Source organism: Pseudorasbora parva, chromosome 17 (genome assembly GCF_024679245.1).
Source record: "Pseudorasbora parva isolate DD20220531a chromosome 17, ASM2467924v1, whole genome shotgun sequence".
NCBI lineage: Eukaryota > Metazoa > Chordata > Actinopteri > Cypriniformes > Gobionidae > Pseudorasbora > Pseudorasbora parva.
In genome coordinates this window covers 16,009,528-16,032,254 of record NC_090188.1, presented here as the reverse complement: position 1 = coordinate 16,032,254, position 22,727 = coordinate 16,009,528, and the positions used below count along the sequence as shown (strand labels likewise).

General features: G+C 37.8%; 1 protein-coding gene across 2 annotated transcripts in view; it reads right to left on the bottom strand.

Annotated features, from left to right (window-relative positions):
• The window catches only part of LOC137044566 (pro-neuregulin-3, membrane-bound isoform), a 430,521-nt gene that overhangs the window by 18,892 nt on the left and 388,902 nt on the right, over positions 1-22,727 (bottom strand). For both annotated transcript variants that reach the window (XM_067420621.1, XM_067420620.1), the window contains exon 5: positions 1,536-1,638. In XM_067420621.1, the coding sequence (XP_067276722.1) occupies positions 1,536-1,638 (103 nt within the window). The remainder of the gene's footprint in view (positions 1-1,535; positions 1,639-22,727) is intronic.

The window sequence follows — 22,727 nt, the reverse complement described above, 5'->3', positions numbered from 1 at the left end:
ATATATATATATATATATATATATATATATATATATATATATAATAATAATAATAATAATAATAATAAATTTTATTTATAATGCACTTTGTATTAAACAAAATCTCAAAGTGCTAGATATATTATATTATATATAATTTATGCATTTATTGCACATGAACTTTAATGATATCCAATTCTTAATCCGTAGGGTTTAATATGGAGTTGGGCCACCCTTTGCAGCTAAGTGCTTCAACTCTTCTGGCAAGGCTTTCCACAAGGTTTAAGAGAGTGTTTATGGGATTTTTTTTACCATTTTTCTAGAAGTACATTTGTGAAGTCAGGCCCTGATTTTGGACGAGGAGGACTGGCTTGCATTCTCCGGTCTAATTCATCCCAAAGGTGTTCTATCTGGATGAGGACAGGATGCAGGCCAGTCAAGCACTATACTGTTTTAACGTGGCCTACCACTTATTGGCTGGGTTGCTGTTGTTCTAAATTGCTTCCATTTTGTTATAATACCACTAACAGTTGACTGTGGGATATTTAGCAGTGAGCAAATTTCACAAATTGACTTTTTTGCACAGGTGGCAACCTATCACAGTACCACACTTTAATTCCCTGAGCTCCTGAGAGTTCCTTTACATGTTTGTAGAAGCACTCTGCATGCCTATGTAGCAAGTTGGGAAGTAAAATATTAATTTAATTATATTGTACAGTATTTTTGTATAATGAACTTTCCAAAACTTTCCTTTTTTTCCTGGAGTATAAGACAATTTTTTTTCAGCATTTAAAACCAATATAAATCATGCAATGTTATTGTTGGTAGGAACTAACAATTAAGGTGTTCGTTAAGTGGGACGCTTATCTGTGTTGCGCGTTATGCTTTGGGGAGTACGTGAGTCATGTCGGCCTTGGACCGCGAATGGATCCTGGTCTATATTGTGTTACTGGGAAGATTTCAACGCAGCGGACATTTCACTAATCAAGTGTCCCGTATGTTTCAGGGTCAATAAACTGAGGTTTTTTAAGTTATCCTGCTGTCGTTGGTGTGAATTACATCTGAATTCAAATATTTGGAGGGGTGTCCCAATACTTTTGGCAGTATAGTGCATCTGCCTAGGCAGTAGGCAGTGAGCTATTGTGTCATTTGGCAAATACCTTTTTTACCCTTTATCTTTAATTTTTTATACAGACAATGGGCAGCTCCCGTCATCCAAATCTTGAGCCTATCATGATTGTGTAAAATATTTGTCTCAAATAAAGACTTGAAACAAGCCTATAAAAGCTGAATAGCAAAAGCACCACCAGTGGCACAGTCAAAAGCAGGCCGAAGCATGCCATAGGCCACATGTTTTAATTCATTCCTGTTGAAAAGGTGGCCAGTAGAGCTGTGGATACTTTTATGGGAAAGTAATTATGTCCCCACCACTAGTCATTATGTTTCTGGGTTTCCATAGCAGTCACTCTACTCTAGCTTGTTATATTGTGCCCTTCTTTCAAATGATATGCTCTAGGGAACAGCTCAAGCTTTGATTAATTCTGAGGTCCACTTACTTGTTCCGACAGTAAAGAGCCATGCAGAGGGTGCCTAGAAAGCTGATCCCCATGGCAATACATGTGATAGACATCACTTGTCTTTTGTACACCTCCTTGCTCTCTGTTGGGACGAAACAAACAAGAGGAAGAAAACAAGAAGAGACATGAGAAAAACATTCGCTGTTATACAAAAGCAAGATCATAACATATGCAGATGCATCTCAATGAATGCAGCACATTACTAAATATTAATTGCTGCAATAGTGGTAGCCAGGAATAGGAGAATAAAACATGGCTGGTTGCTCAAGTGGGAGCTTCATTTTCCAAAATTCTAGTTTGCAGTGCTGGAAAAACCCCTATGTGACTCGTAGGGAGTCATTAAACTGAATCATTGAAACGAGGCGAGTAATAGACGCATATTTTTTTTTGTGGGAATGGATTGCACAGGACAAGTGTTAAAACCTAAATGGACACTATTAAGTGTGAAAAATATCAGCTGTCATTTCTCATATGAAAGAGTAAATCACGCTTGTCTTCACAACTGTTAATAGGCAATCAATCAGGTTATACTTAGACACAACACTCTACGAGAGCTGCCTCTAACTTCACATTGCACTGAATATAATTAATGTGTCGACTACATGAGTGTGACTGTGACTAGAATTACAACAATCAGATCAGCTTTCCAAGGTCAGACTCAAAGCGATTTTAACCTTGCAGTTAAAATTAAAGTCACCATGAAATCAAAATTGACAATTCAAATTTGTATGGAATATTGAAGTAGTTATTATAAATGATTTATCCACGAATATCTTTTTTTTGATGTTTCCTTGTAATCTTTAATCAAAATAACTTTACTCCGTCTTGCAGCAACATCTCATCTCTTCTCCAATGATGTGTTCACTGAAGCGAGGACAATCTGTCATGACATGAGATCACAGCAATAGCATAAAGATCCAATCAATGCCCGATAGACAAATACATGTCACATCCTACATTTGGTTCTGGTTTGAGAAGACATTTCACTGAGATGTACATCACAATATAGGGAAGAAAATATTGTAACTTCCATTTCATACTGACTTTACCAAGGTGATATAGTAATATCAATAAACAAGTAATATACTCTCTTAAAGCTACACTATGTAATGTTTCCGTCGGTTATAGCAGGGTATATGCAGGAATCCTGAAGTTAATTTCAATACCTTTTTAAGACTTTTTAAAGACCTTCTCAAAATATTTTAAGACCTCATCGCACTTCAAGTTCTAATCGGCAACAAACCTTTAATAAACAGTTGTAGTCGAATGTAGACTTAAAATCTCTATCGTAGGCCAATTTTGTATTGTTTATATTGCTTATCTGTTTTACAATGTATGGAGGGCGACACATCACCTAACTGCGCATTTCGCAAAATACATGATGTCACCCGTGCACAGCGCTCGCCAGGGATGTAAATTAACTTTTTTCAAAGTCTACCACTCAATGTTTTTACCAGCCACTTTTTTATTTTTAACAAATTAATACTACAAGCTCTACAATACTTAAGCAGTTTATTTAATCTCAAGTCTCAATGAAATACTGACATTTTCACGATGATTTGTGGTCTTTTATGGCTTCCAGTTTTATGGTTTTTAGTCCCAAGAATGAAACTATTCGTTTTGGCATCTTTGAAGCGTGTTGACAACATACTGAGCAGAACATTGTCAGTAGGGATGCACCGAAATCAAAATTCTTGGCCGAAACAAAAAAAAGAAGAAACCAAAGCCGAAAACCGAAAAATAAAATTCAAACTAGAATGTTTAGCTCGACCCAAGGTTATTTTCGTAAACGAAAACTGAAACTAAGACTAAAACTATTGGTCAAAAAACATTTTCGTAAACTGAAATAAAATTAAAAAATCTGAATAAATAAAAAACTAAAACTAAACGAAACTAACTACTCTTACTAAAAAACTAACTGAAATAAAATAATAATTAGCAAAAATAAATATTCGTTTTCGTTATTAATAAGCTCTCTTTAATGTGGTGGAGAATCTGACTGTGGCGGTTGAGGGAGTGTCTGCATATTGCGCAACTGCGCGTGAAGTGATCTGAGTGACGGACACGTGCAGACAGGCAACACATCGCTAAACGGCAGTTCACAAAGAATCAATGCGTCCGTGGCAGTGAAATGGGAAATAACACAAGGTAATGAGATGCACGTTGAACTTCTTTTAACTTAAGCTCACTGTTTTAGAATGCCGTGTCTTACGCGACGAGAGACGCGGCGCAAAAGTCAGCAACTATAGTAGCAAGTACTAGCCTACTGTGCGTTTGAGATTTCATGTTTGCATAATATTGACAGGCTCAAAGGTGTTATCATAATCATTTACATTATATTATATTATTATCTGTGTGGAGACATTTCCCCACAAAGTAGGGAATACCAGGATACACACACACACACGTTTGTTTCACTATATAAGTGAGGACATTGCATAGACTTCCATTGATTTTATATCAGGTTAATGATATTTTATATCCCCTAACCCAACCCCAACCCCTATCCCTAAACCTCCCCATCCCAAAAACGTGCAAAACAATATATTTAAATAAAAACATGTTTTGGCCGATTTATAAGCCTTTTTAACTAGTGGACCAGTCAAATGTCCTTATTAGTCAATTATCATAATATTTTACTAGATAAGTGAAGACATTGGCCCCCTTTACAATTATAGCACAACACACACACACACACACACACACACACACACACACACACACACACACACACACACACACACACACACACAGCACAACAGTGTGTGTTGGCTGTATTCAGATGACTTTAGCTGTGGTCTTACACTGCTAGCCTACATTGTACTACTGAAGAAATTAAAATAAGCTTTTAATTGTTTAACAATATTTCATCTTTGTTATGAATGAGTTTGTCTGGAATTTATAATTATTACTTTTATATTTTTCTTTGCATTTATTTTGTTCTTTAAGATAGATCCTCTGAGTATTAGCCTATGTCAAAAATATCAAATATAATTTTTTAATATCAAAATATAATTTATTTCATTTTTAATCTCCAGATCGTTGTTTGTATAGGTCATAGTTTGACTCAAGCTTTTTTGCTCAAAGGTGAAGACCCAACTTTATGCATGTTTTGTAAGACCTACCTGGGTTTAAACAATAATGCTCGTTTATCAAGTGATTTCACTTAAGGATGTTTAGTAAGATTAAACTCTAATCAGTGCAAACATTAAACTTTGCTGAAATTAAAAACCTTGATTTGGTCTCTACACTTCATTATGCTAACTCTGCTAAACTATAATTACTAAAACTAAAACTGAAACTAAATAAATAAAAACTAAATAGAAATGTATTTGCAAAATAAAAACTAAACTAAAACTAGCAAAACCATTTGTAAAACTAACTAAAACTAAACTGAAATTTGTAGCAAAATTGAAAACGATAATAAAATAAAAACTAATTTCAAAAAGCAAAACTATAATAACCTTGGCTCGACCTCACTCATGTGTACATTAAATAATAATGTACAGGCCTACTGGCCTGCAGAAAGGTACAGAAATTGAATAAAGTAATTAAATGTAAAATAACTGCATATTTAACTGTTTAAATGAAAGATTAATCCTTATTAAACTTACAAATGCTATTCAATCAAGAGCATTGTTTAATGTCAAACTGAATATAAGGACATCACTCAGGCAGCAGTAAAGGCTACTACGCCTTTAAGACCTGATATAGGGATATGCTCGTCTTTCTCGACTGTGCACACTATACAGTTCACTTAAGGCATATTCAGACTATGTCTGCTAGGATACTCATCAAGATGGACATGTTGACATACTTCTTGTGTGAGTTTGTCCGTTTAAGCGCAGGACTTGAAAGAGAACTCAATATTTGCGCGCTGTGAGACGAGCGCGCGCTCTCGGATGATGCACAGCGTCAGATCTTCTCTCAGCGCGCGAGTCTCACAGCGCGTCTTCACGCGAGTGATGACGGAGAAAACGGCTGGTTATATGCGCACATACGAGTTTACCCGCCACAACTCAAAATCAGCCGCATTTGGCTGGTGGCGGAGCTAATTTCCATCCCTGGCGCGCGCGCTCCGAGCCGATCTCAGACTGAGCACCCCGTTGTTTTTTAATACTTATGGGGATGAAAATAAATATATTCATAAATACTTCTTGGAGTCAAACTCTTTGGACAAAGCTTGAACAAAATACTTTCAAAATTTAAGACTTTATAAAGCCGTGATAAGACTTTTTAATACTTTATAAGGGTCTTAATTTTCCCAAAATTGATTTATCACCTTTTAAGACTTTTCAAGACCCCGCGGATACCCTGTATAGGGCGCCTATTCAAAACAAAGGCGTAGTTTGACATAAATCATGTTCATGGATGCGGTTATTAACGTTACTGTAGTATGAAGCAGAGCAGGACCGAGTGTTGAGGAGCTGAGCAAGGCCGCTGGAGCGATTGTTGCTGAACATGCGGCTTGCGAGCAACGACTTTGATTATGACGGGACACAGTCACCAGCGGCATTTTCGCTTTACTGGTCATGAGTTAACGCAGCATTTAAGTGTGTTTAAAATGATGCTATGACGTTACTCTGTGCGTTCGCTCAGTGGCTGTTGTGACACTTGTTCACACTGCTAAGAGTAAAGCGTTTCTGCCAAATAAAACGGGGACGTTTTTTTTAACTTTAGTTAGTGTGTAATGTTGCTGCTCGAGCATAAACAGTATCTGCAAAGTTATAGCGTTAAAAGTTCAATGCAAACGGAGATATTGCCCTTTAAAGTTATGGAAGTTTTTTTGCCTACAAAACGGCCGGTTTGGACTACAACGAGCTTCTTCCCCGGTTGATGACATCATAAACCCTTGCTAGTCACTGCAGATGTGACTTCGGCACGTGATGTTAAGGGGCGTGGTGTTTCCGGACAACCTGTGCTTGGCACTTCAGCCAATAAAAATACATGAAACTACATCTGGCCATCTAACCAATCTAAGACCATTGCGTTTTTTTGGAGGGATGGGCTTTATAGAAACAGGAAGCAAACAAGCCGTTTAAAGGGCAGTGGAGACAGCAGTGTGGGATAAAGGTAAAATATAAGAAAAAAAAACGTATTAAGACATGTTATACTGTGCCCCATAAACAACCAAGCCTAGAAAATAAAAAACAGAACCACCCCTTTAAGATTAGTCAGTTTTTAATAGCCATTTTGATTATTTTATGATTGTAGTACAGCTTGACTCAACAAAACTATTAGCCAAGATCGTTTCAGTAATATATTATTTTAAGTCAGGAATACAATCTGACAAAAGGGTTTGAAGTTTGGTTCTTTTCTCCTCTAATTTGAACTGTTTCAAGATACAAAAAAGTTAATAAAAAAATCTCCAAAGGTTAAGAGGTTCATATAAGTCCACTAACTCGCAGAAAATATCAATAAACGAGAGTGCAAATCTTTGTGAAGCTAATCGCGTATCGTTCGGTTTTCTCTCCTGCTTTCATTCTTTATTCATTATCATGCTTTACAAATGGACTTATTCCCATGCCATTATGTCCACCATCACATAATTAAAGTGACTGGAAACCCTGGGATAAAGTAGGAAAAAGGGAAAAGGAAAGATAAGAGGAGGTGGGATGTATTAGCACATTCCATGCACTCTCCTACACAATACCTCATCCTCTTCCACATATCATTGATCCTCTCAGAGAGAAGAGAGTGATGGGCAGGGAAAGTGGGGTGTTATGCTAGTTTATGCCCATACTTTTACATATATCATCAATGCTTTTGAAATATTCAAGTTAAAACATCTCTGTACGAAGAGAAATGCAATAGTTTGTTGTGCAGAAAAATAATTACATTTTTTATTTATTTAATTTCAATCATTATTATTCATTTCATATTCATTTCATTCATTATTATTATCACTATTATTATACACTCTCAGAAAAAAAGGTACAGTTCTGTCACTGGGGCGGTACAAAAGTGAAAAGGCACATCTTGGTACCTTACTCACCCGTAAATGGTACATATTAGTACCTTAAAAGGTACATATCAGTACTTTAAGAGTGCAAATTTGTACCAAATTTGAACACCTTTTTTCTGATAGTGTATGCAGCTTTTTCACTAATAGTTGATTATTGCATATTAGTCTATTTATCTGTACAACATATTCCATTTATCATTATGAATTTCAATTGTATTGTAAAATTCCATCAAATTTAATTGAATGATCGTATTATGAATAAAGCATTTTTTTAGGGGTTCAAGCACGAAGTGCTGAAACCCTATTGTAATTGTACTGATTTTTATTATTATTATTATTATTAGGGGTTCAAGCACGAAGTGCTTGAAAACCTATTGTTATTGTAAGGATTTTTATTATTATTATTTTTCTTCTCCCCTAAAACGCATCGTGCAGCCCAAACCGTAAGTGCTAGAGACTTGAAACTTTGCCAAAAGGTAGTCCAAAAATCGAGGAGAGGTTATCAAAGTATGAGCCCGATTGGCCAATAGGTGGCGCTATAGCGCAAAAAACAAAAAAAAAATACTATTTTGCTTATATCTCGAAAACCCATTGTCGCACATTCAAGTGTCTTACATCATTGGAATCCTTGGCTCAAGCCGAACAAAACGTATATCTCCGATTTCATTTGCGTCATGAAAATTTTTCCGCCATTTTGAATTTTGTCGAAAACCTACTTTTGCGAACTAGTCCCTGGTTTTTTGACCGATCGGAACCAAACCAGTGCCAAAATGTTCACTGTAGTCTTTTTATCAATAATTATCGAAAAAAAATTGAAATTTCGATTCACAGACGATAAGGGGTGTGAAAATGTACATTGAAGGCGGAGCCTATTTTACTAAAGAGGCTATAACTCAAGAACGAAATGAGATATCTTCACCAAACTTGGTCCACATATGTAGGGACTAAATTTGAGATCACGATAAAAAAATCGCGACGATTGGCCACTGGGTGGCGCTATAATGTTAAAAAAACATGTAAATAACTATAACCACAAGACCGCTAGTCCGATTGACCTGAAAATTGGTATGCAGTGTCTTCGCCCAAGGTACCATGTATGTCTATGAGGACATTGGCGTATCTCAAAAAACATGGCCGCCATCGGCCAATTACGTTTGAGCACCTATTTGATGGGGTTATCGGAGGCCGATCGGAACGAAACTCGGTGGGCATGTTTGACTCATGGTCCTAGAGGTCTGTAAGAATTTTGAAAGAAATCGGCCACTAGTTGGCGCTAATGTGTTGTATGGCTCTGTAATCACGTGGTGTTGCACCCATCCACAAAATATGCATATCATATGATAGATCTCCTCAGGCTGAACAACTTTGCCTCTAGAACTATTGGTGTCAATCAAATCATTAATTAAATTTTCGTAATTATGTTAAAAACCTACTTTTGCAAACTAGTCCCTGGTTTTTTGCCCGATCGGAACCAAACTAGTCTAGGATAATTCTCTGGACTCTCTAGATCAATAATCATTGAAAAAAAATTGAACTTTTACATTTGGATGGCTATACTAGGGCCGTTTAAAAAAGAGGCGTGGCAAAATACACTCAAAAACCTAGAAATCCTAAGGGGAAACTCAAAACTTCACGAAAATTGTTGGGTACATGTGGCATAACATGCTGATGAAGCATGCAAAGTTTTAAAGAGATTGGACTATAGGTGGCGCTATAACTGTTAAAACGCTATAAGAACCATGCATTTCCTATGTTAAATTGCCTATATTGACTGTAAATGGACTTTTCCATCTATTATTTTAGTGTTCAAAATCTTGCTAAATAAAACTTAATGTCTTTAATGCCTATGTACTTTAAAGGCCTTAAAGGCTTGAACCCCGCTAAATGCTGCTTGCAGCTTTAATTAGGGGTTCAAGCACGAAGTGCTGAACACCTATTGTATTTGTACTGATTTTTAGGGGTTCAAGCACGAAGTGCTTGAAAACCTATTGTAATTGTAAGGATTTTTATTATTATTATTTTTCTTCTCCCCTAAAACGCATCATGCAGCCCAAACCGTAAGTGCTAGAGACTTGAAACTTTGTCAAAAGGTAGTCCAAAAATCGAGGAGAGGTTATCAAAGTATGAGCCCGATTGGCCAATAGGTGGCGCTATAGCGCAAAAAACAAAAAAAAAATACTATTTTGCTTATATCTCGAAAACCCATTGTCGCACATTCAAGTGTCTTACATCATTGGAATCCTTGGCTCAAGCCGAACAAAACGTATATCTCCGATTTCATTTCCGTCATGAAAATTTTTCCGCCATTTTGAATTTTGTTGAAAACCTACTTTTGCGAACTAGTCCCTGGTTTTTTGACCGATCGGAACCAACCCAGTGCCAAAATGTTCAATGTAGTCTAAATATCAATAATTATCGAAAAAAAGTTGAAATTTCGATTCACGGACGATAAGGGGCGTGAAAATGTACACTGAAGGCGGAGCCTATTTTACTAAAAAGACTATAACTCAATAATGAAATGAGATATCTTCACCAAACTTGGTACACATGTGTACGGGCTCAATTTGAGGTCACGATAAAAAAATCGCGACGATTGGCCACTTGGTGGCGCTATAATGTGAAAAAAACCTGCAAATAGCTATAACCATGCGACTGCTACTCTGATTGACCTGAAAATTGGTATGCAGTGTCTTGGTCCAAGGTAGCATGTATGTCTATGAGGATATTGGCGTATCTCAAAAAACATGGCCGCCATAGGCCAATGAAGTTTGAGCACCTATTAAACAAGGTTATCGGAGGCCGATCGGAACGAAACTCGGTGGGCATGTTTGACTCATGGTCCTAGAAATCTGTAAGAATTTTGAAAGAAATCGGCCACTAGTTGGCGCTAACGAGTTTTATGGCTCTGTAATCACGTAGTGTTGCACACATCCACAAAATATGCATATCATATGATAGATCTCCTCATGCTGAACAACATTGCCCTTGGAACCATTGCTGTCAATCAAATCGTTGATTAAATATTTGCAATTATGTAAAAAACCTACTTTTGCAAACTAGTCCCTGGTTTTTTGCCCGACCGGAACCAAACCAGTCTAGGACAATTCTCTGGACTCTGCAGATAAATAATTATCAAAAAAAAGTTGAACTTTTGCATTTGCTTGGCTATAACAGAGCCATTTGGAAAAGAGGCGTGGCAAAATACACTCAAAAGCCTATAAATCCTAAGGGTAAACTCAAAACTTCACGAAAATTGTTGGGTATATGTGGCATAACATGTTAAAGACGCATGCAAAGTTTTATAGAGATTGGACTATAGGTGGCGCTATAACTGTTAAAAAGCTTTAAAAACCACGCATTTCCTATGGTAAATTGCCTATATTGGCTGTAAATGGACTTTTCCATCTATTATTTCAGTGTTTAAAATCTTGCTAAATAAAACTTAATGTCTTTAATGCCTATGTGCTTAAAAGGCCTTAAAGGCTTGAACCCCGCTAAATGCTGCTTGCAGCTTTAATTATTATTATTATTATTATTATTCTCCGATAAAACGCATCGTGCAGACCAAACCGTAAGGGCTAGAGACTTCAAACTTTACCCGAAGGTAGTCCAAAAATCGAGGAGAGGTTATCAAATTATGAGCCAGATTGGCCTATAGGTGGCGCTATAGCAATCAATTGCGAGAAAGGGCTCATAACTCCTAAACCGTTTGGTCCACACTCAAGTGTCTTATATCATTGGAAAGCTGAGTCCTTGGCGAACAAAACGTATATCTCCGATTTCATTTCCGTCATGAAAATTTTTCCGCCATTTTGAATTTTGTCAAAAACCTACTTTTGCAAACTAGTCCCTGGTTTTTTGACATATCGGAACGAAACCAGTGCCAAAATGTTCTGTCTAGTCTGAATATCAATAATTATCAAAAAAAAGTTGAAATTTTGATTCATTTTTGCTAAGGGGCTTCAAAATGGACGTTCAGGGCGGAGCCTATTTTACTAAAAAGGCTATAACTCAAGAAGGAAATTAGATATCTTCACCAAACTTGGTACACATGTGTATGGGCTCAATATTTGGTCACGATAAAAATATCGCGACAGTTGGCCACTTGGTGGCGCTATAACATGAAAAAAACACAAAAACGGCTATAACCACACGACCGCTAGTCCGATTGACTTGAAAATTGGTATGCGGTGTCGTGGCCCAAGGTACCATGTATGTCTATGAGGACATTGGCGTATCTCAAAAAACATGGCCGCCATAGGCCAATGAAATTTGAGCACCTATTATGTTTATGGCTCTGTAATCACGTGGTGTTGCATACATCCGCAAAATATGCATATCATATGATAGATCTCCTCATGTTGAACAACTTTGCCTCTAGGGCCATTGCTGTCAATCAAATCGTTAATTAAATATTCATAATTATGTTAAAAACCTACTTTTGTGAACTTGACCCTGGTTTTTTGCCCGATCAGAACCAAACAAGTCTAAGACAGTTCTCTGGACTCTCTAGATCAATAACTATCAAAAAAAAGTTGAACTTTTGCATTTGGATGGCTATAACAGGGCCATTTAAAAAAGAGGCGTGGCAAAATACACTCAAATGCCTATAAATCCTAAGGGGAAACTCAAAACTTCACGAAAATCGTTGGGTATATGTGGCATAACATGGTGATGAAGCATGCAATGTTTTAAAGAGATCGGACTATAGGTGGCGCTATAACTGTGAAAAAGCTATAAAAACCATGCATTTCCTATGGTAAATTGCCTATATTGGCTGTAAATGGACTTTTCCATCTATTATTTTAGTGTTTAAAACCTTGCTAAATAAAACTTAGTGTCTTTAATGCCTATGTGCTTAAAAGGCCTTAAAGGCTTGAACCCCGCTAAATGCTGCTAGCAGCTTTAATTATTATTATTATTATTATTATTCAGCCGAAAAACGCATCGTGCAGACCAAACCGTAAGGGCTGGAAACTTGAAACTTTGTCAATAGGTAGTACAAAAATCGAGGAAAGGTTATCAAATTATGAGCCAGATTGGCCTATAGGTGGCGCTATAGCAATCAATTGCGCAAAATGGCTCATAACTCCTAAACCGTTTGGTCCACACTCAAGTGTCTTATATCATTGGAAAGCTGAGACCTTGGCGAACAAAACGTATATCTCCGATTTCATTTCCGTCATTAAAAATGTTCCGCCATTTTGAATTTTGTTGAAAACCTACTTTTACGAACTAGTCCCTGGTTTTTTGACCGATCGGAACCAAACCAGTGACAAAATGTTGCCTGTAAACTGAATATCAACATTCATTGAGAAAAAGTTGAAATTTCGATTTACGAAAGATAAGGGGATCAAAATGGACGCTCAGGGCGGAGCCTATTTTACTAAAAAGACTATAACTAAAAAATGAAATGAGATATCTTCACCAAACTTGGTACATGTGTGTATGGGCTCATTCTTTGGTCTCGATAAAAAAATCGTGACGATTGACCACTTGGTGGCGCTATAATGTGAAAAAAACATGAAAATAGCTATAACCACACGACCACTAGTCCGATTGACTTGAAAATTGGGATGCGGTGTCGTGGCCCAAGGTACCATGTAAGTCTATGAGGACATTGGCGTATCTCAAAAAACATGGCCGCCATAGGCCAATGAAGTTTGAGCACCTATTATGTTTATGGCTCTGTAATCACGTGGTGTTGCATACATCCGCAAAATATGCATATCATATGATAGATCTCCTCATGTTGAACAACTTTGCCTCTAGGGCCATTGCTGTCAATCAAATCGTTAATTAAATATTCGTAATTATGTTAAAAACCTACTTTTGTGAACTTGACCCTGGTTTTTTGCCCGATCAGACCCAAACAAGTCTAGGACAGTTCTCTGGACTCTCTAGATCAAAAACTATCAAAAAAAGTTGAACTTTTGCATTTGGATGGCTATAACAGTGCCATTTTAAAAAGAGGCGTGGCAAAATACACTCAAATGCCTATAAATCCTAAGGGGAAACTCAAAACTTCACGAAAATCGTTGGGTACATGTGGCATAACATGCTGATGAAGCATGCAATGTTTTAAAGAGATCGGACTATAGGTGGCGCTATAACTGTTAAAAAGCTATAAAAACCATGCATTTCCTATGGTAAATTGCCTATATTGGCTGTAAATGGACTTTTCCATCTATTATTTTAGTGTTTAAAATATTGCTAAATAAAACTTAATGTCTTTAATGCCTATGTGCTTTAAAGGCCTTAAAGGCTTGAACCCCGCTAAATGCTGCTTGCAGCTTTATTAGGGGTTCAAGCACGAAGTGCTGAACTCCTTTTGTAATTGAACTGATTTTTATTAGGGGTTCAAGCACGAAGTGCTGAAACCCTATTGTAATTGTACTGATTTTTAGGGGTTCAAGCACGAAGTGCTGAACACCTATTGTATTTGTGCTGATTTTTAGGGGTTCAAGCACGAAGTGCTGAACACCTATTGTATTTGTGCTGATTTTTATTATTATTATTATTAGGGGTTCAAGCACGAAGTGCTGAACACCTATTGTATTTGTACTGATTTTTATTAGGGGTTCAAGCACGAAGTGCTGAACACCTATTGTATTTGTGCTGATTAGGGGCCAAGCACCGAAGGTGCGGAGGCACCTATTGAAATCGTTAGTGTTCCTATTATTAGGGGCCAAGCACCGAAGGTGCGGAGGCACCTATTGAAATCGTTAGTGTTCCTATTATTATTCTGCTTCTTCTTCTTCTTCCGCCATAGGAGTCTCTGGCAGCCCATAGAACCGTATGGTAAAAAGTTGTGAAATTTGGCACACTCATAGAGGCCAGTCTGAGCTGTCACTATAGCAAATTTGGTGCCTCTAACTCAATCCCTCTAGCGCCACCACCTGTCCAAAGTTTCACTCATATTTATGCTTATAACTTTTGACCCCTAAGGGCTAGAAACAAAATTCTTTTTTCATCGGATTCCTTGGCTCAAGCCGATTCGATTTCACCCTATGATGTCATTTTCCGGTATGCAAATTTTCCCGCCATTTTGAATTTTCTGAAAAACCTACTTTTTCGAACTCCTCCTAGGCCGTTGCTCCGATTTTCACGAAAATTGAAACAGATCATCTTCAGAGCATGTTGACAAAAAGTTATGGAATTCAAGTTGATTCGTCCAATCGTTTTCAATAAACGCACAAACAAATTTTACGTGGAGGTTGCAAAAACACACTAAAGGCTATATCTCCGCAACGCTTTATCGTATTCAAACCAACCTTGGTACATGTCATCACAAGCATGACTTGAAGCAACATGCAGCGTTTCGGCGCAGCGCCACCTACCTGTCCGGAGATACGAAAAATGCCTATTTTTGCTTATAACTTCTGAACCGTTTATCCAAAAATCATAAAATTGGTCTCATTACATTCAGGGCGTCATGCCGAGTCGACTGATATCCAATTTTACCATGTCGGCCATTTTGGATGTCGGCCATTTTGAATTATGTGCAAAAATGCTGTATTTTATGAACGCATGAACAGATTGTTATGAAACTTGGTATGGGTCATCACCACGATGCCCTGAAGTAGCCTGAGAAGTTTCGAAACAGCGCCACCTAGTGGAGAATTTTTTTTTTCAAACGCTTATAACTTTGGGTGTGGTTGACATATTTTGATGGGAGTGTGTTTTTTGGTCTCCTGAATCCTTGCCGACTCCAACGATACCAGACTTGCCAGGTTTCGGCATATGGTTTGCGCAGAGTTGTAATTTAGTGCTTAAAAAACATTTGCTGATATCTTCGAAACCGCTAGTCCGATCGAGACGAAACCAGCCTCAGAAGTTCGGAAACATAGGTCGATAGCTATACGCTAATGCCCAAATCTCAAAATATTGATAGTAAGGGGTAGTAAAATCCAATCAAAGTCAGGTGTCAGTCATTTTTTACGTGTTTTTTCATATAAATGTCTATAACTCCAAAACAAAATGAAATATTTTCACCAAACTTGACACACATATGTATGGGCTCACTACGAGGACACATAAAAAAATTGGTGGGATTGTGCCTCTTGGTGGCGCTATAATAAAACAAAACATGAAATTCCCATTGACTTCAATGCAGTATTACGGTTTAAAATGCTAATGCTATAATTTAAGAATGCACTAGTGTATCATTACAAAACTCGGTATGTGTCTTCCGCTCTATGTCCCGAAGATATTCAAAAAGTTTCGGGGCAGCGCCACCTTGTGGTCAAAAGTTGTAATAAAATGTACAAAAATGCTAATAACTTTTGATTAAATTAGCCTATTGTAATGAGACTGGTCATAATACATTCATTGGCTCATGCCGAGAAGATAGATACCAATTTTGCCATATTTTGCAAACATATCTGTGCTCCATCTTGTTATTTGTTAAAAATCTACTTTTTCAAACTCATCCTAGACCGTTTGTCCGATTTTCACCAAAATTGATCCGTATCGTCTTCAGACCATGCTGACAAATACTTATGGATTTCGGATTGATAGACAAAACAGTTTTCATATACCACTGCAACAGAGTTGAGCCATGATGCAAAAATTACTCTTGAGGCTGTATCTCTGCAATGCTTTGACATATTGACACCAAACTTTGCATGTGTCATTGTCATCTCAATCTGACTAAACCACATCAGTTTCGTAACAGTGACACCTATTGGTCGAAAGTGATAAACCATTAAACCATTATTATTGACTGTATTTAAAATTTGACTGCTATTTTGCCTAAAATCAACTTAATAGGTCCTTAATGGCTCATTGTTGCAGTTGGCTTGAGACTTCCAGCCATGCTGGCATGTCTTGTCTTCTTCTTTGCGCTTGGCCCCGATAATGGCTGCTTGCAGCTATATTTATTATTCTGCTTCTTCTTCTTCTTCTTCTTCCGCCATAGGAGTCTCTGGCAGCCCATAGAACCGTATGGTAAAAAGTTGTGAAATTTGGCACACTCATAGAGGCCAGTCTGAGCTGTCACTATAGCAAATTTGGTGCCTCTAACTCAATCCCTCTAGCGCCACCACCTGTCCAAAGTTTCACTCATATTTATGCTTATAACTTTTGACCCCTAAGGGCTAGAAACAAAATTCTTTTTTCATCGGATTCCTTGGCTCAAGCCGATTCGATTTCACCCTATGATGTCATTTTCCGGTATGCAAATTTTCCCGCCATTTTGAATTTTCTGAAAAACCTACTTTTTCGAACTCCTCCTAGGCCGTTGCTCCGATTTTCACGAAAATTGAAACAGATCATCTTCAGAGCATGTTGACAAAAAGTTATGGAATTCAAGTTGATTCGTCCAATCGTTTTCAATAAACGCACAAACAAATTTTACGTGGAGGTTGCAAAAACACACTAAAGGCTATATCTCCGCAACGCTTTATCGTATTCAAACCAACCTTGGTACATGTCATCACAAGCATGACTTGAAGCAACATGCAGCGTTTCGGCGCAGCGCCACCTACCTGTCCGGAGATACGAAAAATGCCTATTTTGGCTTATAACTTCTGAACCGTTTATCCAAAAATCATAAAATTGGTCTCATTAGATTCAGGGCGTCATGCCGAGTCGACTGATATCCAATTTTACCATGTCGGCCATTTTGGATGTCGGCCATTTTGAATTATGTGCAAAAATGCTGTATTTTATGAACGCATGAACAGATTGTTATGAAACTTGGTATGGGTCATCACCACGATGCCCTGAAGTAGCCTGAGAAGTTTCGAAACAGCGCCACCTAGTGGAGAATTTTTTTTTTCAAACGCTTATAACTTTGGGTGTGGTTGACATATTTTGATGGGAGTGTGTTTTTTGGTCTCCTGAATCCTTGCCGACTCCAACGATACCAGACTTGCCAGGTTTCGGCATATGGTTTGCGCAGAGTTGTAATTTAGTGCTTAAAAAACATTTGCTGATATCTTCGAAACCGCTAGTCCGATCGAGACGAAACCAGCCTCAGAAGTTCGGAAACATAGGTCGATAGCTATACGCTAATGCCCAAATCTCAAAATATTGATAGTAAGGGGTAGTAAAATCCAATCAAAGTCAGGTGTCAGTCATTTTTTACGTGTTTTTTCATATAAATGTCTATAACTCCAAAACAAAATGAAATATTTTCACCAAACTTGACACACATATGTATGGGCTCACTACGAGGACACATAAAAAAATTGGTGGGATTGTGCCTCTTGGTGGCGCTATAATAAAACAAAACATGAAATTCCCATTGACTTCAATGCAGTATTACGGTTTAAAATGCTAATGCTATAATTTAAGAATGCACTAGTGTATCATTACAAAACTCGGTATGTGTCTTCCGCTCTATGTCCCGAAGATATTCAAAAAGTTTCGGGGCAGCGCCACCTTGTGGTCAAAAGTTGTAATAAAATGTACAAAAATGCTAATAACTTTTGATTAAATTAGCCTATTGTAATGAGACTGGTCATAATACATTCATTGGCTCATGCCGAGAAGATAGATACCAATTTTGCCATATTTTGCAAACATATCTGTGCTCCATCTTGTTATTTGTTAAAAATCTACTTTTTCAAACTCATCCTAGACCGTTTGTCCGATTTTCACCAAAATTGATCCGTATCGTCTTCAGACCATGCTGACAAATACTTATGGATTTCGGATTGATAGACAAAACAGTTTTCATATACCACTGCAACAGAGTTGAGCCATGATGCAAAAATTACTCTTGAGGCTGTATCTCTGCAATGCTTTGACATATTGACACCAAACTTTGCATGTGTCATTGTCATCTCAATCTGACTAAACCACATCAGTTTCGTAACAGTGACACCTATTGGTCGAAAGTGATAAACCATTAAACCATTATTATTGACTGTATTTAAAATTTGACTGCTATTTTGCCTAAAATCAACTTAATAGGTCCTTAATGGCTCATTGTTGCAGTTGGCTTGAGACTTCCAGCCATGCTGGCATGTCTTGTCTTCTTCTTTGCGCTTGGCCCCGATAATGGCTGCTTGCAGCTATATTTTTTATTATTATTATTAGGGGTTCAAGCACGAAGTGCTGAACACCTATTGTATTTGTGCTGATTTTTATTATTATTATTATTATTATTAGGGGCCAAGCACCGAAGGTGCGGAGGCACCTATTGAAATCGTTAGTGTTCCTATTATTATTCTGCTTCTTCTTCTTCTTCCGCCATAGGAGTCTCTGGCAGCCCATAGAACCGTATGGTAAAAAGTTGTGAAATTTGGCACACTCATAGAGGCCAGTCTGAGCTGTCACTATAGCAAATTTGGTGCCTCTAACTCAATCCCTCTAGCGCCACCACCTGTCCAAAGTTTCACTCATATTTATGCTTATAACTTTTGACCCCTAAGGGCTAGAAACAAAATTCTTTTTTCATCGGATTCCTTGGCTCAAGCCGATTCGATTTCACCCTATGATGTCATTTTCCGGTATGCAAATTTTCCCGCCATTTTGAATTTTCTGAAAAACCTACTTTTTCGAACTCCTCCTAGGCCGTTGCTCCGATTTTCACGAAAATTGAAACAGATCATCTTCAGAGCATGTTGACAAAAAGTTATGGAATTCAAGTTGATTCGTCCAATCGTTTTCAATAAACGCACAAACAAATTTTACGTGGAGGTTGCAAAAACACACTAAAGGCTATATCTCCGCAACGCTTTATCGTATTCAAACCAACCTTGGTACATGTCATCACAAGCATGACTTGAAGCAACATGCAGCGTTTCGGCGCAGCGCCACCTACCTGTCCGGAGATACGAAAAATGCCTATTTTGGCTTATAACTTCTGAACCGTTTATCCAAAAATCATAAAATTGGTCTCATTAGATTCAGGGCGTCATGCCGAGTCGACTGATATCCAATTTTACCATGTCGGCCATTTTGGATGTCGGCCATTTTGAATTATGTGCAAAAATGCTGTATTTTATGAACGCATGAACGGATTGTTATGAAACTTGGTATGGGTCATCACCACGATGCCCTGAAGTAGCCTGAGAAGTTTCGAAACAGCGCCACCTAGTGGAGAATTTTTTTTTTCAAACGCTTATAACTTTGGGTGTGGTTGACATATTTTGATGGGAGTGTGTTTTTTGGTCTCCTGAATCCTTGCCGACTCCAACGATACCAGACTTGCCAGGTTTCGGCATATGGTTTGCGCAGAGTTGTAATTTAGTGCTTAAAAAACATTTGCTGATATCTTCGAAACCGCTAGTCCGATCGAGACGAAACCAGCCTCAGAAGTTCGGAAACATAGGTCGATAGCTATACGCTAATGCCCAAATCTCAAAATATTGATAGTAAGGGGTAGTAAAATCCAATCAAAGTCAGGTGTCAGTCATTTTTTACGTGTTTTTTCATATAAATGTCTATAACTCCAAAACAAAATGAAATATTTTCACCAAACTTGACACACATATGTATGGGCTCACTACGAGGACACATAAAAAAATTGGTGGGATTGTGCCTCTTGGTGGCGCTATAATAAAACAAAACATGAAATTCCCATTGACTTCAATGCAGTATTACGGTTTAAAATGCTAATGCTATAATTTAAGAATGCACTAGTGTATCATTACAAAACTCGGTATGTGTCTTCCGCTCTATGTCCCGAAGATATTCAAAAAGTTTCGGGGCAGCGCCACCTTGTGGTCAAAAGTTGTAATAAAATGTACAAAAATGCTAATAACTTTTGATTAAATTAGCCTATTGTAATGAGACTGGTCATAATACATTCATTGGCTCATGCCGAGAAGATAGATACCAATTTTGCCATATTTTGCAAACATATCTGTGCTCCATCTTGTTATTTGTTAAAAATCTACTTTTTCAAACTCATCCTAGACCGTTTGTCCGATTTTCACCAAAATTGATCCGTATCGTCTTCAGACCATGCTGACAAATACTTATGGATTTCGGATTGATAGACAAAACAGTTTTCATATACCACTGCAACAGAGTTGAGCCATGATGCAAAAATTACTCTTGAGGCTGTATCTCTGCAATGCTTTGACATATTGACACCAAACTTTGCATGTGTCATTGTCATCTCAATCTGACTAAACCACATCAGTTTCGTAACAGTGACACCTATTGGTCGAAAGTGATAAACCATTAAACCATTATTATTGACTGTATTTAAAATTTGACTGCTATTTTGCCTAAAATCAACTTAATAGGTCCTTAATGGCTCATTGTTGCAGTTGGCTTGAGACTTCCAGCCATGCTGGCATGTCTTGTCTTCTTCTTTGCGCTTGGCCCCGATAATGGCTGCTTGCAGCTATATTTATTATTCTGCTTCTTCCGCCATAGGAGTCTCTGGCAGCCCATAGAACCGTATGGTAAAAAGTTGTGAAATTTGGCACACTCATAGAGGCCAGTCTGAGCTGTCACTATAGCAAATTTGGTGCCTCTAACTCAATCCCTCTAGCGCCACCACCTGTCCAAAGTTTCACTCATATTTACGCTTATAACTTTTGACCCCTAAGGGCTAGAAACAAAATTCTTTTTTCATCGGATTCCTTGGCTCAAGCCGATTCGATTTCACCCTATGATGTCATTTTCCGGTATGCAAATTTTCCCGCCATTTTGAATTTTCTGAAAAACCTACTTTTTCGAACTCCTCCTAGGCCGTTGCTCCGATTTTCACGAAAATTGAAACAGACCATCTTCAGAGCATGTTGACAAAAAGTTATGGAATTCAAGTTGATTCGTCCAATCGTTTTCAATAAACGCACAAACAAATTTTACGTGGAGGTTGCAAAAACACACTAAAGGCTATATCTCCGCAACGCTTTATCGTATTCAAACCAACCTTGGTACATGTCATCACAAGCATGACCTGAAGCAACAAGCAGCGTTTCGGCGCAGCGCCACCTACCTGTCCGGAGATACGAAAAATGCCTATTTTGGCTTATAACTTCTGAACCGTTTATCCAAAAATCATAAAATTGGTCTCATTAGATTCAGGGCGTCATGCCGAGTCGACTGATATCCAATTTTACCATGTCGGCCATTTTGGATGTCGGCCATTTTGAATTATGTGCAAAAATGCTGTATTTTATGAACGCATGAACAGATTGTTATGAAACTTGGTATGGGTCATCACCACGATGCCCTGAAGTAGCCTGAGAAGTTTCGAAACAGCGCCACCTAGTGGAGAATTTTTTTTTTCAAACGCTTATAACTTTGGGTGTGGTTGACATATTTTGATGGGAGTGTGTTTTTTGGTCTCCTGAATCCTTGCCGACTCCAACGATACCAGACTTGCCAGGTTTCGGCATATGGTTTGCGCAGAGTTGTAATTTAGTGCTTAAAAAACATTTGCTGATATCTTCGAAACCGCTAGTCCGATCGAGACGAAACCAGCCTCAGAAGTTCGGAAACATAGGTCGATAGCTATACACTAATGCCCAAATCTCAAAATATTGATAGTAAGGGGTAGTAAAATCCAATCAAAGTCAGGTGTCAGTCCTTTTTTACGTGTTTTTTCATATAAATGTCTATAACTCCAAAACAAAATGAGATATTTTCACCAAACTTGACACACATATGTATGGGCTCACTATGAGGACACATAAAAAAATTGGTGGGATTGTGCCTCTTGGTGGCGCTATAATAAAACAAAACATGAAATTCCCATTGACTTCAATGCAGTATTATGGTTTAAAATGCTAATGCTATAATTTAAGAATGCATTAGCGTATCGTTACAAAACTCGGTATGTGTCTTCCGCTCCATGTCCTGAAGATACTCAAAAAGTTTCGGGGTAGCGCCACCTTGTGGTCAAAAGTTGTAATAAAATGTACAGAAATGCGAATAACTTTTGATTAAATTAACCCATTGTAATGAAACTGGTCATAATACAGTCAATGGCTCATGCCGAGAACATGGATACCAATTGTGCCATATTTTGCAAACCTATCTGTCCTCCGTCTTGTTATTTGTTAAAAACCTACTTTTTCAAACTCATCCTAGACCGTTTGTCCGATTTTCACCAAAATTGAACCGTATCGTCTTTAGACCATGCCGACAAATAGTTATGGATTTCATGTTGATAGACAAAACAGTTTTCATATACCACTGCAACAGAGTTGAGCCATGATGCAAAAATGACTCTTGAGGCTGTATCTCTGCAATGCTTTGACATATTGACACCAAACTTTGCATGTGTCATTGTC